Source organism: Passer domesticus, chromosome 5 (assembly GCF_036417665.1).
Source record: "Passer domesticus isolate bPasDom1 chromosome 5, bPasDom1.hap1, whole genome shotgun sequence".
In the NCBI taxonomy this organism is placed as follows: Eukaryota; Metazoa; Chordata; class Aves; order Passeriformes; family Passeridae; genus Passer; species Passer domesticus.
In genome coordinates, this window is record NC_087478.1 from 75,828,502 (window position 1) to 75,845,883 (window position 17,382).

Consider the following 17,382-nt stretch of genomic DNA (forward strand, 5'->3'; position numbering starts at 1 on the left):
GTTTTGGAAAGGCAGAGGGGTGAAAAGAAACTGCTAGAATTAATCACAGTGAGAAACTACCTCTTCAGCAGTCTGCCAAAGTTCAGAAAACCCATGAGAAGTGCAAAATAAAAGGAAAGTGGGCTGACTTACCCTCCAAAGGAACAAATAACATTCAAACAAACACCCAAGTCTCCAAAACAGAGACATGCCCCAGTGCAAAGGAATGCAGCATCTGTTGCCACAACAGCTTCAGCTTTGGTTTTAATATACTTGTCATGAAGACTGATAGGTATCAAGGTAGAAAAGACAGTTTACTAATAATTTAAATAGACAAAAGCCATGTTGTGTTTAATTCACTAAATGTTTAAGTACATCCAACATTCTCTTGATGCTTATATAAATAGAGATATTTAGGTCCCATGATTGAAAATTAGTAACTTGGCTTGTTTAGCCCTGACTCAGCACAGATCTTTTACAGGGAGAAGGCAGCCTGCAAAGGAGCTCTTTGAAGAATTTTTTAACAATAGTTATCTCCAGGTTCAGCAAAGGAAATTATGACAAGTCGATACTGCACGTATGACAATCTTCCACTGATGAAAATGGAGGTCATGAAATTCCAACTGACTGACAAGAAGGACCTTTTTTCATAAGCTGATTTACCCAGGTACATAGAAAACACACAGGTGACCTTTTATTTACAGCAGAAGGAGGCAGAAGCATCATCTGGCAGCTTTTCTGAGAACAAACAAAACGTTTTCAACATTCTGGGACTAAATCTGAAAAAAATGGTTGCTGAGCAAGGGAAAATGTTTTAGAAGAGAAATACTTTTTCAGTCTATTGCTAATATTTTTGCTCAGGAGGGCTTTTTCCTGGTTGACCTCAGAATTAACTTGTCATCTCTGAGCTGGATGTCCAAGCCCATGCTGTGCAGGGCAGAGCTGTCTGCCAGCCCCTTGCGCTCCATCTGCGCGATCAGCGCCTGGTTCTGCTCGTTCTGCTCCGTCAGGTTCCGGATGGCATAAACTGCCCACTGGCTCACAACTGTTGGCCAGAGTTAAGGAGCATTGATTTAAAGATGAAACATTGTTTATTTTGGTTTATTACTGCATTCACCTCTCCCAGCCCTCCCCCAAACTCTTAAACTCAGGAAAGCAGTAGAAATCAAGGGCTTGAACAAGTAAGACGCTCGCAAGTGCTGACAATGAACCTGCAAATACTTGCATGTGAGGCAATTTAATTTTAAAAGAGGTTTGCCCTTAACTTCACTCAAATTTACTAGGGTTTATATTAAGTCAAAAAAAACCCAACAAACCCCAGGCAAACAAAAAACCCCAACCAAATAAACTGTAGGAATTAAAAAGACATAAAACCAAATTTTAAACCAAAATTACAGTCAATTGAAATGTTCCAATGATCTTCCTAGTGAGTTTAAATAAAAAATAAGTCAGTTGTTTATGATCTGAACACTTCAACAGTACACTTCCAAGCACTGGCAAACAAAATAAGCTGTACATCATGCACAGGAAAGATGACTATTATTTTCACTGCTAAAGTTGAAGAGATGTAGAAAAAGACAACTTATCCAGGTTAATATCTGAAAATAGCACAAATAATATCAGAGACACTTAAACTTCTTTGACTCCTAAGATTACCTAAACTCAGTCCTTTATGCCTGGGTGCTTTTACACACTTGCGAGAAGACCAGACACTATGATCACTGGCAGGGAGCTCCTGCTGATGTTTAAATGGGCACAAGCTGCAACTCATTCACCTCCCAAGGTGGTCCCTTGAGGCCAGGATTGAGGCACATGTCAGGGATGTAGACAAAGGATTTAAATTCCCAGGATTATCAGCCAGGCATCTTCCAAGTGAACTACAGTGTTCCTTTTATGAAGTGTCAGAGATGTTGGTCCCAATTCTGCAGCTGAAAAGTTGTTATGATATAATCTTTCCCAAGTTACCCATACAGGAGCCAAGCCTTTCTGAATCCCATGAGTGGTTTGCCTGCAGGGCACCAATTATTTACTACATGTAGCTTCACATCCAGTAGAAGAATATGCATAATTTACTCATCTCCTTGACGTCTTTTGGGTTGGGGAGCATCTAAGCACAGAGATAAATGTTCTTGTGGGCATTTGCCACAGGGTGACAGGAGGGGAAAACTCAGACAGAGGGGAACTTCAGACAAAACAACAGAAGAGAGGAACTGGACTTAAACAATCTTACACAACCTCAACAGAGAGAGAAGAGTTTAGATGAAAAGTAGCTTGGACATAAACATAAGGGAACAGCCCTGCACTGGCATGTGTCAGTAAATTAGCCTTTTTGTAGCAGTTTATATTTATTTTCAAATTCATGAAGGCCAGAACTAAAAATAAAAAATAATGAAGTACTAACTATTATGGAGCTTTTTTTCTTTTCCTGATAGACCTCTTTAGGCTTTGTCAGGAAGCATGCTGCACATCTTCTTTATCCAAAAAAATTCCCGTGTGAGGTAATGACAGAGGAGAGAAATTAGCACCAAAACAAATTATGCATCTCATCAAAGCCTTCACAGGTGAACACAACAGAGAATATCAATATATTCTCTTCTATCAGTGCATCACTACTAGAATTAAGTAAAAAAGACAAGCGCCAATCTACATTTAAGTCACATAAACTTGGTATTTACACTGAAGATTACATTTGACTATATAAAACAATAAGTTGCCAAAGTAATAAAATCATAAATGTGCGGACTCTCAGTCATTAGTGCCAATGGTGAGAACAGATTTCAGACCAGCAAAGCATGCAAGCTGATGAATGCAGATAAACCAAGGCTGACACCCACCAGGTCTTTTCCAGGCCTGATTTAGGGCATGTCACAAGAGCCAAAAAGTAACACGAAGTTCTCCCAGTGGACTGTGAAAAACATCCTACCACCCTGCCTGGCTCTGCTCCTGGATGAGAAGCAGACTTTCCTTGTTGTGCTCCTATAACACAGCTTCTGCACAAAATACGGCACTTGCATAAAAGCATATTTTCTGTAATATTAACAGCAATTTTCAGAGACTGACAGTTCTCAGTCACACAAACTGCCACACAGACAAAAAAAGTACTCTCAAAACTTTTGTGTATTAGCCTTGAGAATGATCCTGCTACTATAGTCTTTATGTCCTTCAACACAAACCCGCTGCTAAACCCCATGGCAAATGCTCTTTTCCTATTACCAGATCCATTCATGCTTACATAATATCTAAGACATCCCCATTATCTTATGAACTCTATCACCATTGTGGCATTTATCATTACTGACTACTGTAGCTGAAGCTGCAAAATGGTTTCAATAACATTTTCACTCCTTCAGAAACCCCTTTCTGTGGGTAGGTTTTCCATTGTGACCACAGCCATGAATATTCATCATCCCCTTGTTCGCATGCTGGGGAAGGATGAGGCCTTTGGACAGCTGGGAGCAGACCCTGGCAGACTTGAGTGTCTGCAAAGATTAAAGCCAGTCCCCAGCTAATACTCACATTACCCTCTTGCTCCTCTCCAAAGACAGAGACACAGAGAGAAAATTAAACATATTCGAGAGTCTCTAATCCTACCTACACTTGCGGCACTTTATTGTATGCTCAGCTTTAGAAAGAGAGCTTCTAAAGTTGCCATAGTTACTAAAAATACGAGCATGAGCCTGTTTGTCGTGAAACTGCACCAAAGAGAAGCAACACAGCAAGCACAGCAGATCTGATTGCACACACTCGTCTAGATTTTCCCAATTGGGCATATTATACTCTCAAATAAATTAATCTTATAGAGAAGTGAAGATTATGATATTCTGTCACAGAGAAGAGGACATAGAAAAGGAAGAAAACAATTCATTTTATTTTGCAGAAGCCTCATCACTAGACTATCTGTGTTTAGGGACTGAAAACAAACATTTCTGTGCATTTATAGCAACACTTTTCCAAAATCTTTCAGTACTCTGTGCTTTGGAATTCCTATGCCATTTTGACATATACAAGTAACAAAACTGAATCAACTCGCCCTGTCTTCCGTACCTAAGTAACATCTTAATTCCACAATTTAAAATTTAAAATCGTCCTCTGGGATGTAACTTCAATTGTCAGGAAGGGAGGAACACAAAGAGAAAGGAAGAAAGGTGGAGAAAACTGTCCCTTAAGGATGAAAAATATTACTATCTGGAAGCCATGAAAATCTACGCCACTAAATCCTGTTTAAGTTTTGTCACTGACTGCAAAGGGAACTTTTCACAATTCTCCCAGTTCTTTTCAGCTGGATTCTGCTACAAGAGGTTGCTGGAGTCAATGCAAGAGCACAGTGGCTGGTTTGTAAGCTTAATGGGGTGTGAAAATACAACGATGTCCTGCCAGGAACCGCTCACCAGTACTGCTGGAGAGGAGGACACACAGACCATTCCTCAGGGAAAGTGTTCCACCTTCTCATTCTTAGTCCAATCAGAACTAAACATTATTGACAAACCCACTGTAGCCACCAGGACCCAAAAGAATTGTTACACAAAGTAATTTGGATTCTATGGACGACAGAGAACAGAAAACATTATTAATGAGGCTGGAAGCTGATGAGGTGGATAAAAGGCAATGCACAAGCAATCTTAGAAGTATGTTGCTTGAAAAAGGCAAGTTTCAGAAGTTAATTATCATTAACTAATACAGGACACTGAAGGGATGACAAGGAGAATGAAATATGTATATCTGTTTTCCTAAGTCCCCTTCATAATTATTAATACCAAAGGATTTCTAAATGTAACATTTTTAGTGGAGAGTTTGATTTATTACATAGTACAGGGACTTTTTTTTTTTTTAATTAGACTGTTTCCTGCACTACAGTCAGTTTTCCATAACTAAATTATTAGTTAGGAACTTTCTTCCTTATGAGTAGTTAGTTCTTATGCAAAAAAGAGGGCATTCTTTGCCCAATCCCATTACCTAATTTAAATCAAATTTATTATTATTTCAACAGCAACTACATTCTAATCAAATACTGGAAAAGATACAAAACCTTATTAAGGAAGCCAGCACTCACAGGTTGGAACCCTCATCAAATGGGCTGCTTATGTAACCCCTTTCTCAAAGCCACCCAATTTTTCTAAGATGCATTCTAGAACAGGACTGTATGACTCAAAAACAAAGGCAATGAAAATAAAGTATTTGTATTGTACAATAATTATATTTCTTTATGGCCTTCAACAAGTAATCCAGTTATCACTAGAACCTCTGCAGACTGGAATGAAATACTGAAGCATCACTTAAGAGTCACTTCCACCTGCAGACCTGACTGGACCACACTGAAAAGACATAAACCATTTTTCTTTCCAGCCTTTCAGTCCTTTCAAGCACTTCTGATCCACAGCACCTTGAAGATAATTCTTCCTACCTCTGAAAGAGGTCTCTAGCCAACTCCCACAGCTGTTTGTCACAGTTAGGAGCTGTGATGGACCACACACCAGGACTTTGGATCCTCACCATCAGCCAAACTGCTTACAAAGCTCTGCAAGTTTCTTTCTGTCTGGGGTTTTAGTAGTTTAATGAAGTTCTAGAAGCTGTATAAGATCAGAGCAATTGTAACTCCTTTATATTTTATGTGACTTTCTACCTGTGATTAAGACATTACCATAAAAGTAGCAACAGAAAATGTAACAAATTAAATGTTTTATCTTAATTTATTTATTTTCAAAAGCCAATTTATATTTTTAGAATTAATGCCATAGACTCTATTTATACTTGGCATTGAATTACCAGCACCAGAAAACATCGGGAATTCATCCTATACAAACTTAAAATATTTTGCCTAGAAGGTAGGAAAAAAAAAAGTCTAGAATATTTCAGTTGCCTTTATTTTTATTTATTCCACAGCTGTTCTTATCACCTGTGAGTGCAGTCACCACATTCTGGGTTCAATAATGGGCAGTACTGGGAATATAAGCTGGGAATGTCCCTTCCTCCCCCCTCTGTCTGACTTTGCTCCTGCAGAGCTGATGCAGCACAACCCATCCAGTCTAGAAGCCTCCAAAACACAGAGCTGGATGCTGTCAGAGGTATTTATTCCTGATCACACTTTTCAGGGATAGGATTTGTAACACTGGGGAAGTGAAAGCAGATGTTTCTGCTGCAGGCCACTCTCATCTGGCCCAAGGGATCACTCAGAGGGTTGGACCATCCAGTACCAAACAAGGCTCCATCTCCACCACAGCGTGGCAGCAAAGCTTCACTGCACAGCACGTGTGGCATGAGGAGCTGGCAGCCCCTCCACTCCTCACCTCAGCCCTCCCCAAGGGAAGCTGCTTCCACAAAATATTCCTGTAAAGACAGAAAGCCTATGCCCAAAAACCTGAACTGGGGTTTGCAGCTCGAATTCCGCCCTGCAGAACACGGCTTTGACAGAGGTTTTAAACCTCACCACCTCAGAACAGACAAATGGGCAAAACCATTTGGTTTAAAGGCACCAGAACAGCTTCAGTGCTGAGGCAATATTCTCTGTAATTCACAGGCTACAGACAACAGGAAACATCCACAGCACAAAATAATTGTACATTAGGTACTTTTTCCAGTTCTGTAGCCCTCACTATTCTCCCACACCAGTAGTGGATACTCCAGTTTCTCTTGCAGACAAACACCATCCTTCTGGCTACTTGCATTTATTTATCTCACTAAGCAGTCTACCCATGATGAATCCATTTCTTCAAGTGTGCCTTGTGGGACACAGGCTTCTTTAAAATGGGACTTACACCTTCTGCACAACCAGACACATTAAACATAACACAGACACATTAACCCTCATGTATGACTTTCAGTGACAATTCATCCATTTAAGTATCTATGGCAAATAAATATATTTTGAAGACCAGAATGGACTACTAAACCTCTTTTGCCCAACATTTCTGCACAAACACAGATGACCAAAGGTCAGCTCCTCTTGAAATTCGCCTGTCAATTCTGCTCCATGCACAAGATGCTTTCCTGCCTTTTCTCTGAAAAACTTCCAGTGTTGAACTGGAAGATTTCACTGTGTCCCTAAATAAACTTTCCTAGTGGGCAAATATCTCACTCATTACAGCCTGTGATTTATTTCTGGCTTAGATTTGTTTAGAATTGTTTCCAAACACAGCTTTTCAGCATAGATTAAAAAAAAATTTTCCCAGATCATAACCAGCATTTGGTATTTTTTGCATGAACTAAAGAAAGAAACCAAGAGACTTATTCCAAGGTTTGCATAATTTTTGTGTCTCTTCCCTCAATTTGTGTTTTTTCAGCATCCTTCTGGAAGGGCAGGCACCAGAACTAAGTAATAAAATCTGCCAAAACTTGTTATGTGGCTGATTACAGGTACAGCACAGTTTCCTGGCCCTTTGGCTGCGAGTACTTCAGAAAGAGAAAAACAACAGCTCACAATATCCAGTTGCTGTATATCTAATGGATAATTATGAATATGTATGTATATGTAATATTTACTGTGCTCCCAGAAGCAGAGTCCAAGCTCTCCAGCCTTTCACATTTTCACACCTTTTCAGCACTGTCCAGTACTGACAGTAAATGAGGATCATTTAAGCTCCAAGGCTTCCCCATTTTTAACTACATCCTCATGTCAGTGATGTCCAACTAAATGGTACATTATGTTCATTAAATCAGGTGTACTACTTCAGAAATTTGAAATTTACTGGGACATTTCTTAACTAGAGTCACAGAGGAATTTTTCTCCCTAGATCACTGTTATTTCTGGGTTAACAGTTCTGAGCAGTATTATGCACCCAGGTTGCTATCAGCTTTTAATGCCTGCCTACTAAACATTTAATCTATATTCCATGTGTAGCCTTTCATGTTCTGTGGGACCTAAAACCCAATACCAGAACATCTTAGCATACTATGAACTTGAACAAAAAATTTGGATCTAGCACTTCAGAGCTACAAAAGCCATAGGACATGTTTAGCTCTGTCAGGCTATTTTTATTATAATGTCTCTTATGCCAAAACTTACAGAACTTAAAAAAAAAAAATTAAGCCATAACCTCCAGCTTGTTTTCCTTTTCCCTATACTCAGACTTGTAATACTAGCTTAAAACCAAGAATATGACACATTCATTTTTTGCTGCTTAGGCTGCCAATTTTTTTTAAATTATGACTTACATTTTTAATAGAAACCCATAATTTATGAGCAGCTACAAATCATCTGGTTTTGAAACAGAAAGAATCACACTCTTGATCAATCTCAAGCTAGTACTTCACCTTTAGAATACTCAGTTCTTTTAGCCCCTTCTTTTCCAATAATTCCATTTTAAGAGTTCATAACTAAATCTATTACCTATCTGTAAGAGGTACAGAGTTAGCAGGCTGGTATGTTAAAAAGCTTCAACTGCTGTTACCTTACTTAAAAATGCCTTGCTTTATCTTCTCTTCCCTACAGAAAAAAAAAAGCAACATTTCATTAAATTGAAACTTATGCATCAAATTACTATTAAAACCTACCACAAACACTGTGAAGCAATGAAGCACAGGGGGATGGTAACTGCTCACAAACTGATCATCAGGCAGGCTGTAGTCCTTTTAAATTTCCTGGGACATGGAAAAAAAAAGGCTCCACCTTTACACAGAAATATCTTAATGTGTATTTATGTACAGAAATAAATACCTTTTTTAAAATGCTTTTAAATGGCAATTACAGGAGTCAAACAAAACTTTCAGAAATTTGGCACTACACTTAAAAATCCAATCTAATTCATGCCTGAGATGTGGTTAAGCTAATTATAATTCACCACTCTCAGACAGATGATGAGTTGAGCTGACACAATTTGGATTGAAGCTCTTTTTCTGTTTAGAAATGTCAGAGATCCATGCATTTATATAGATCCAACAAGCATTTTATGCCACCTTATCTTTCAGTACAGTACATGTGTATTTTATTGATTCAGGGTCTCTGAGTAACTTATGTGGCATACCTCCCCTCCTGCTGCTTATGGTCATTTCAAATGTCACTTTATGACAAATAATCATAACACTGAAGGTAAATGAAACTCCAGTTCCATGGTCACAGACACCAAATGATGCCCAGTGTGCATCCAAAAATAACAACCATTAAATAAATGGGTATTTTGAAAGATGCAACTAAATTATAACCAGCTATTTGTTTAGCAAAATAGCCATTAGCCACAATCCTGTCTACAATTTCAGGGAATGGCTGCATCTCCTTGAGGAAATCTCCACAGTCCAAAAGAAAGGAACAAATCCACAAGGCGAGTGGAAAGGACTGCAAATGTATCTGAGTGAGGAAGGAAAGGCTAGGTTTTAAAAATCATTTGCAAATCTAAAGAACAAATTTTAACCAAAGATCTGAGGAAGTGAGAGGTAACAAATTTAAGGCTCAGGAAGGAGCTACACAAGAGAACACATTCAGCAGCTGAAGATAAAACTGTTCTAATTACAGTGATCAAAAATAGGGCAACAGAAAAATGTCAGAATAAAAATATTATTTGAAGCATTGGTCAGATGACATCCAAATATTCTTTGGAGGTATGCACAAGAAAAAATGCCAAGAAGACAGACTGAAATATGATAAGGTGGTTGTAGAAGGCATTCCATTCTCAACAATATTTCTGAACCACTCCTAGCTTTACTTAAAAAAACCAAAAATCTTTAGCTCTCAAATTTCTAGTGCTCCATCTCAGCCCAGAGGGGAATTTTTCAAAAGTGAGTGTACAGAAAAATCAAGGAAGCTGTTTGAGCTATAAAAGCAGTGATTTTCTTTTCTGAGGTGCTTCTGATAACTAAAGACCTGGTTTTTTTTCAAGAATTCAAGCCTGTCATGGATTTAAATCCACCAAGAGGATTAGAGAAGAGGACAAATATGACAATATTTGGTTTAGAAATAGAGTTATTAACTTTAATTCCTCACTTTTACATGCATGAGTTGGTGCCTACAGAGATTACTCCTCACAAGGGATTAGAAATATTAGAATGTAACATTTGAAAGGGCCTTCTCACATTCTGTATAGCTCTGTCAGATTTCCTCCAGCTTTTACAGTGACCCTGTACATCACGTTTCTTAATGGTGATAGCTGGGTAGAAATGAGATGCTGAAGAATAGATTCATATTCACATCTCTGCAAATTTGTGTTAGCATTTTAGAAACTCTCAAGGAAATTACTAACACCACCACCCCCTCCCCCCAAACTCTGAAGTTCAATATTTTTAAACTATTAACTATTTTAAGTATTTACAGTATTTTAATCATCCTGCAGGTGCTCTAAAAAAAAATTTAGGAATTACACAATCAGCAACCTGAAATATATAATTAGAAATTGTAATTTAGTTAAGTGATAAAACACAAAGTGTGATCTGTGCTCATTTCTGGAAGACAAAACAGGTTAAGCCCTTTAATTTCTCAGAATATCTGTTTCTGTTCTGCACACTGCATTCTTTCTGTGGTCTCAAGTATTTTTCATATGAGGAGAATGTTGCATTTGACAGGAGAAAAGTTTTCCTGGGGAACAGTGTGGAAAACAGAATTAGCAATGTAACATCTCACAAGAAAACTTTGTAATTTTTTTTTCATTTTAAATAAACATTTTCTAGCAATAAATACTTGAGAATTACAGTCTTTGTATCAGAATTTAGATCTACCAAATATGCTTAATGTGGTAGGTTTTTCCTTTGGTTCTCCACCTTTAACTGAGTTTTGCCCTGAAGAGTCTGCAGCATCCAGAAAAGATAAACAATGAGTGGAAACATGGAAGCTGTGTTATCCCAACTCCTGGGATGTGCAGCCAATGTTTAGTGAGATTTAAGACAAGCTTAGGTTATACATGGAATGCCTTTTGTGCCCTTTCCAACAGGGAGCAGCACTCAGCTCTCCCCCCTTAGGAGCTTTATAATAATCCCACTCAGGACTCTGTAGGCAATACACCGAAAAATCTACTTGGAATCGAGATATCTTTTAATTAATGCTGATGTAAGAGAATACAATGCTGGATAATCTGGTAATGCTTCTTTCAAGAGTGTAAAAAATACCCTTGATAGGTAGTGACTGCAGTAGGCACTGGTAGGCAGGTACAACCAAATGTAGTGTTTGGAAATAGCTCTTTGGCTGAAGTCTTTTGGGAGTCACTTCAAAAACCAGCCTGCTAAAGCTCCATCCTGAAACAACACTGAGGGATTCCCTTCTAAACCAATGCAGGGCCCTGGTCTCCATTAGCCACTAACAAAATACAGCTACAAAAATTCACAGCAACTCGCAGAACAGGGCAGGGTTTCATCTACTGAGTAAGGTGAAAGAAATAAGCCCCTCTCAGACTGTTCTTGCCCAATGAATAACCACACTTGCACCTGTTCCAGCTTCTCGTCTGACCAGTTCTTCTCTGTACCTTCAAATTACATTCAGACAGACCTCAGGTTTGTGTGCAAGGCAGGAATCCTCCACTCTCTTTAAAAAAAATTCTCAGAACTCAGGAATCAAATTGGTCTGAACTGGAACATGGCAATACAGTGACTTCTTGGTTTCCTAGTTCCATCTATGGTGGAATCATAGAATAGAATCACAGACTGGTTTGGGTTGGAAAGGACCTTAAAGATCACTGAGTTCCAAACCAGTTCCACCTCTAGTTCCAAACTCATCTAATTCCATGGGCAGGGACACCTTCCACTATCCCAGGTTGCTCCAAGCCTTGTACAACCTGGCCTTGGACACTTCCAGGGACGGGGCAGCCACAGCCCATATCACCCACATGGATATTCATCTCAACCTTTTCCTTTCCGTATCAAGTGCCAGTGAGAAGAGGTAGAGCTGGCTTCCACTCTGCTGTTATTTTATTTTGCCTTTGGCTCTATCAATGAAGGATTCAGGCCCACCAATTTATGTTCTTAACCTGTGCTGACAACTCCCATTCTTCCACTGCTGACCTCAACCACTGCTTGTTAAATCACAGTGACTCATTCAGCACTGGTTGATAGAAAGTAAGACGTTTGCAGAACTCTCTGTCATCCCTGGATGACACAGAGCAACCAACAATAATGCAAAATCAATTGTGACCTACCAAAGAATGCACTCCCCCTCTGCCTAGGTAGCCTTCAAATTTACTTGTGCAGCAAAGCCAAGTGCCACTGTGAGGAGGAAAATGGTAATTCCATTTCCTGGGTTGGGAAGGCCAAGTTCTGTCCAAGTGGGCAGAACTTCACTGGGCATGAGGAGACCACTACAGTTCTCATCAGTGGGTCCTTTGCAGTGATCATATAATAACGTGATGTGTTGTATGCTTATAAAAATGCAGAATCAAATAGGTCACATCAGACTTCTTAATGCACAGTCAGTGCCTGAAATGAGCTTTCCAAAAAAAGGCAACCATTGCTGAAATGACATTGCTGTATTTTCTCAGTAATACACGTGGGATAGTCACACATGCATGAAAATGCTCAGCTCTGTGATGGCTCACTCTAAAAAGTCAACTCACTCTCCTATTTTTGCTTTCTACTGGCTCCCACTCAGCAGTGAGGCTGTTTTACAGCATGTGGCCTGTTTAAGGTTGCACTCTGTAACTTAGATAAAAATGTCTGTCAGCTCCCCCAAAAGTCCTTGCTGGCATCTTGCAAAAACAAACTGCCATTGTTGTAGACCATAGCAAGTTGATTTCCTCCAGCTTTAGGCAGTTTCATGAACCACAATTATACTTGCTGCTGCCATGAAGTCAAAAGTATTTTCAATCTACCTCTCAGATGACTGAATATAATAGAAGCAGTTTTGGAAGGAGTATCTGGAAATTAACTTACTCTTTCTACATTTTCATCCATTATTCATACTAAGGGATCTGTGTATGGATATTCATATCAACCTTTTCCTTTCCATATCAAGCTTTTCTTTTCAAATGCTGAAAATTCTTACTCCTAAAACACAGCTTGCTAGGTGTTTACTCACATATATGACATATGTATGTATATATATAAAAATATATATCCTCACAGCAGGATACATATTCTTCATGTATGACTGATTTCTTGGCTAATAGAAAACTGTGTTAATTAACAGTTTATATAAAATAGATACTTACATAAGGTCATTCTGATTAAATCCAGTCATTCACAACATCAATTTATTGAGACACCTATAAGAATCTCAAAAGGGTAACATTGGCAAGCAGCCTGAAAAAACAAGAATATTCCATCTTCAAAACTGCAGTTCACTTCTGACTTTCAGCTATTATATTGCAGTACTCTGGATAATATTTTTTCCCCCAAAATAGTAATAAATATTTCTATGGGCAGCCACTGAAAAGCAAAAAAAGGCACATCTGTGTGTGTTACTCATGAGAACAAATGTTAGGAAGCAGTGAAAAACCAAGCACCTTAGTTAAGGTAAACTGAAAAGTCTTCAATAATAAACAGGTCAGTTTATTTAAAGCCTCTCATAAGCACCTTTTTTTGAGTGATTGGGGTCAAAAGTATTTTGATCAGAACAGGCTGACCTCCCTGCTCATGTTTACCTTGAGGAAATGGAACCTGTGAAAGGGCAGAAATGAAGCTGGAAGGAGCAGGAAGAGCTTAGGATGAGGTAAAAGGCAGGAACAAAAGGAAGAGCTCCTGTCTGATGATAGAGCCAGTCAGAGATGAGGAAAATGATGATTCAGAGAGCAAAATACAAAAGATTTGAATTTAGAACATGTTTTCAACACAAGTAACCTGACAAGCAGGATTTGGAGTAAATTTTTTACTGGTATTACCCAGATAGGCATCTCCAACTCTCTCTGCTATCCTTTAGCAGGTTGAATTTATTTGTTTTTATGCACAGGTTACAAAGGTAAGACAGGATGTTCCCACTTTTCAGAAGCAGAACAAGAAAGTGAATTTTCAAAAATAAAGATTAGCTCATACAGGAATCTCTCCTTAATCTAAAGGCAAATAACTCTGCTTGCATTTTGAAACACCCTGTTTTCCTTTGAAACAGAAGGAGAGTTATGACTAGGACACAGCCAATCCATGGAAGATTTAACAGGTATAGAAAAAGTGGTATTAAACCTTCTCTGAAATTTAACTCTTAATGAACTGCTTCTCCCCAGTCTCACTCTGTTTACCTTTGTCCTGTACTGAAAACTTAAGAGCCACAGAAAATCTGGCATCCTTCAGCATCTCTCTATTGCATTTACATGAAAAGTTGAAGTAGCTGGAAAATTAAAATACCAATTCAAATAATTACAGAGGTACAGTAAATTTGTTTTTAACTGTTCATAATACTCTTCTTGTCCGTAACTATGAGAGTGGTGATTTGTTTGTTTTTACTCATGAAATATCCTGAAGGAAAAAACCTGTTTGCTACTATAAATGTAGAAGTTGCAAATCTGAGATATAATCAGACAATGTAACAGTTCTCCAAACTCAGACTGAAGGATGAATTTAAACAATTAATTACAGCAATGCAAACATGTCAGCTGAGCTACAAATTCCCTGGTATTTCTATGCACATTAAAGAACTGTTCAGGATCTCAAAGAAAGCAATTTTAAGGTAATGACAGGTTTACAAAGGAATTTAATTTAGGATAAGAGAAGACCCATTTCCTCTTTCAGTATACTTCCATATGCTACAAATAAAAAGATTTATCAAAGAATTTTTCCTCTCAAATGTAATAAAGAGCTCCTTTAACATCTACCATGGCAGTCCAGTTTCCCCTGATAAATTGCACATTTTAGGGAAATTATTTTTTTTCCATCCAGAAAAATATCCTATTGCTTTTACCACAAAAGTTACATTTTTGGTGAAAAATTTTGTATGTGTAATTTGAAGGCAGAACTTTTCTAGTAAAATGGAGAAAACTTAATGACATCTTAACTGTAGAGCTTGGGTGATTCCAAAACAGATTCAACAAAAACGTGCACCTACCAAGACTTAGTAAGAAATCTAAGAAGTTATTATATCAAAGGATTCTGGGTGAAACCTTTTCCAGTCAGCTTTATCCAAGGAGAAATCCAAGTAACACAGCCTGAAACCACAAAAACAGGCACTAGGAATAAGAATGTAAAATGAACTTTCTGGACATGACTTCCTGGAGGAGCCATGTTTGAAGAGCTGTGCTGAGCTCTTTCCTGCAGCTTTCCACCCCACCTTGGAAAACTGAGGATGAGCCACTGTGGTTCCTTCCAGCTTTAGCCATTCAGTGATTCTGGGATTTCTTTGTGCCAGGCAGGACTGGAGCACATAGAGAGGGCAAAGAAACTGTCAAATCTCTGCAGAGAAACATTGTGCAATGGATTCAGGCATCAGGTGTCCAGAAGTAGCAGAACATGCTGCAAAGCAGATGAAAGTAGAGACAGATCTGAACTGCAAACTTGTCCTCTGCTTCCCTGTGTAGGAAGGGAAGGCAGGAGATGAGGCATGTTAGAGGCAGGAGAGAAGCAGGGGAGCATTACCTTCAAGTAGCACAAGAGCACCTGGAATAGCAAGAGGTCAAAACAATAAACAGAGCCACAGCCAGTGATGCCTAAAGAGGCTGACCTGGAACAAAGGCTAGACAGAGTTAAAGGAATAAACTCTAAAGAAGAAATAAACTATAAAGAAATAAACTTGTAGGTATTTATTAGAAGGCCTTCAAAGGCCTTCATCTTGAGCAGTACAAGAGCCCCGTCATGGCGCTGCCCAAGATGGACCCAAGATGGATGAGCAGTCATGAGTTCTCACACTTTTTTAAGTTTTGGGCCATTTACCTATTGGGGTTAATTGTCCAATTACAGCTTCAGGTTGTGAAGTCCCATCCTCCCAGACTGCCCTCCTCAATTCCCTGTTGTTCACACTTTTGGGCCTAAAGCTGCAACCTTGTCCTTGGTTCTCAGGCTGGAAATGGATTGTTTTGTCTGACTACCCTGTAAAGAGAACTGGCCAACACTTTATATGAAGTACAGAGTCACACACTAAGGCAGTACAAAATCTAAAAATATGAAAGCTAAAACTTAAGGCATCGCCAGGAGCTGCACTCCAGAAGCTGATGCAGCAAACTTGTCACAGCAGGCAAGTCCTCCCTATGCCCACGTGCTACTCACTTTTCCATATCTCCCAATACTGCATGGATCACTGGTGAAAGCTCACATTAAGAGGTGTTATTATGCTTTTAAAAACCAAGTAAACAAAGCTTTATTCTCTAGTAAGTTTATGGCATAGCCATAAAATGTCAGCCTGTATCAAAAGGTACAAGACATTCCACTTTGCTCATGGTATTTTATTTTCCTTTCATTTGAGACCATAAATTACAAGTCTACCCTTTGAGAGTCTCCAATTTTATTCTCTTCTGCTACAGCTAAAATGAAGGATTAATCCCAGAAGTGATTGCACAGCTGTACTGTCCAACAAAGAAGAGTCACTTGGGACAGAAACTCCTTGCTAGGTTTTCTCCGGGCTGCTTCTCCACTTTGGGAAAGGTGAATTTCCCTACCCATCCCACCACATCCAGCAGTGCCCAATACCAGACCTGGACCATGGAAATACAATCCTGCCACTCAGTGCACTGTCAGGTCTCAAACTACAGGAATACTGAAGATGTAAAACTTGTGGATCCAAAGCATTAAACTGAATAACTCAAAGGATACTTACCACCCACTGTTCCTCCACACAGTTTGTTAACATTGTGCTATCATCTACATTATTTCATCATTTTAGGATATATTTATATGTATATGATGTTCTGCAGGACACAACTGAGAGAATGTGAAACATTTTCACTACTCTTTTTGTTTGTTATAACTTGCTAAAAAGAATGTGCTTTTTCTTATATAATCATTTGAAAATCTAGTTCAAGTGTTCAGTATAAAAAAGCTGACATGACTCTGTACAGGAAAGACATTTGATTTCCAGATGAAATTATCAGAAACTTACACAGAGATAATGATTAGATAACATAAAATCACAGCTCAGTCACTGAACACACTTGTATTGCTTGAAGAGATGCGTAACTCTGCTTAACAACTGCTTATCTTCAATAAAAGATTATTTCCCTCTAATAGCAATCTATTTTTGAAAGTTTCTGCTCCTAAATTCCAGGAAAAAACATCTCTAATATGAAGCACAATGTCATTTATATTAAAATCTCCCCAACATTTCAGTAATTTGCATAATTTATTTTCTCAACTGTACACACTTTCCTAACAGCTTGTTAGCCTTGTCTCTGAGCTTAGAATAAGCTCCCCAGTTTGATTTAACAAGTGTAGAGAATTGATAAGATACTTATTTCAGTTTCCCAAACAGATTTCAGTGGAAGCAAAAGCTCTAAAATCTGCTACGATGACCAGAGTCTGAATTCAGATTTCTGACACAGCTCTTTGAATAGGCACTTGCCAACCAGTAATATTTATTATTTTAGAATATAACCACAGTTAACTTACTTAGAATCCAGTTCATGGAAGCCTATTTGTGCCCTT

General features: G+C 38.6%; 1 protein-coding gene and 1 long non-coding RNA gene across 3 annotated transcripts in view; one reads left to right on the plus strand and one right to left on the minus strand.

Annotated features, from left to right (window-relative positions):
* Positions 1–217: 217 nt before the first annotated feature.
* The window catches only part of ATXN10 (ataxin 10), a 92,108-nt gene continuing 74,943 nt past the window's right edge, over positions 218–17,382 (minus strand). For both annotated transcript variants that reach the window (XM_064421155.1, XM_064421156.1), the window contains one exon: positions 218–1,024. In XM_064421155.1, coding sequence (XP_064277225.1) covers positions 837–1,024 — 188 coding nt within the window. In that variant the 3' untranslated portion in view covers positions 218–836. The remainder of the gene's footprint in view (positions 1,025–17,382) is intronic.
* Positions 11,948–16,552, plus strand: LOC135301029 (uncharacterized). Its single transcript, XR_010362788.1, has 3 exons — positions 11,948–12,110; positions 13,928–13,975; positions 16,266–16,552. It is a non-coding gene; the product is annotated as an uncharacterized LOC135301029 (long non-coding RNA).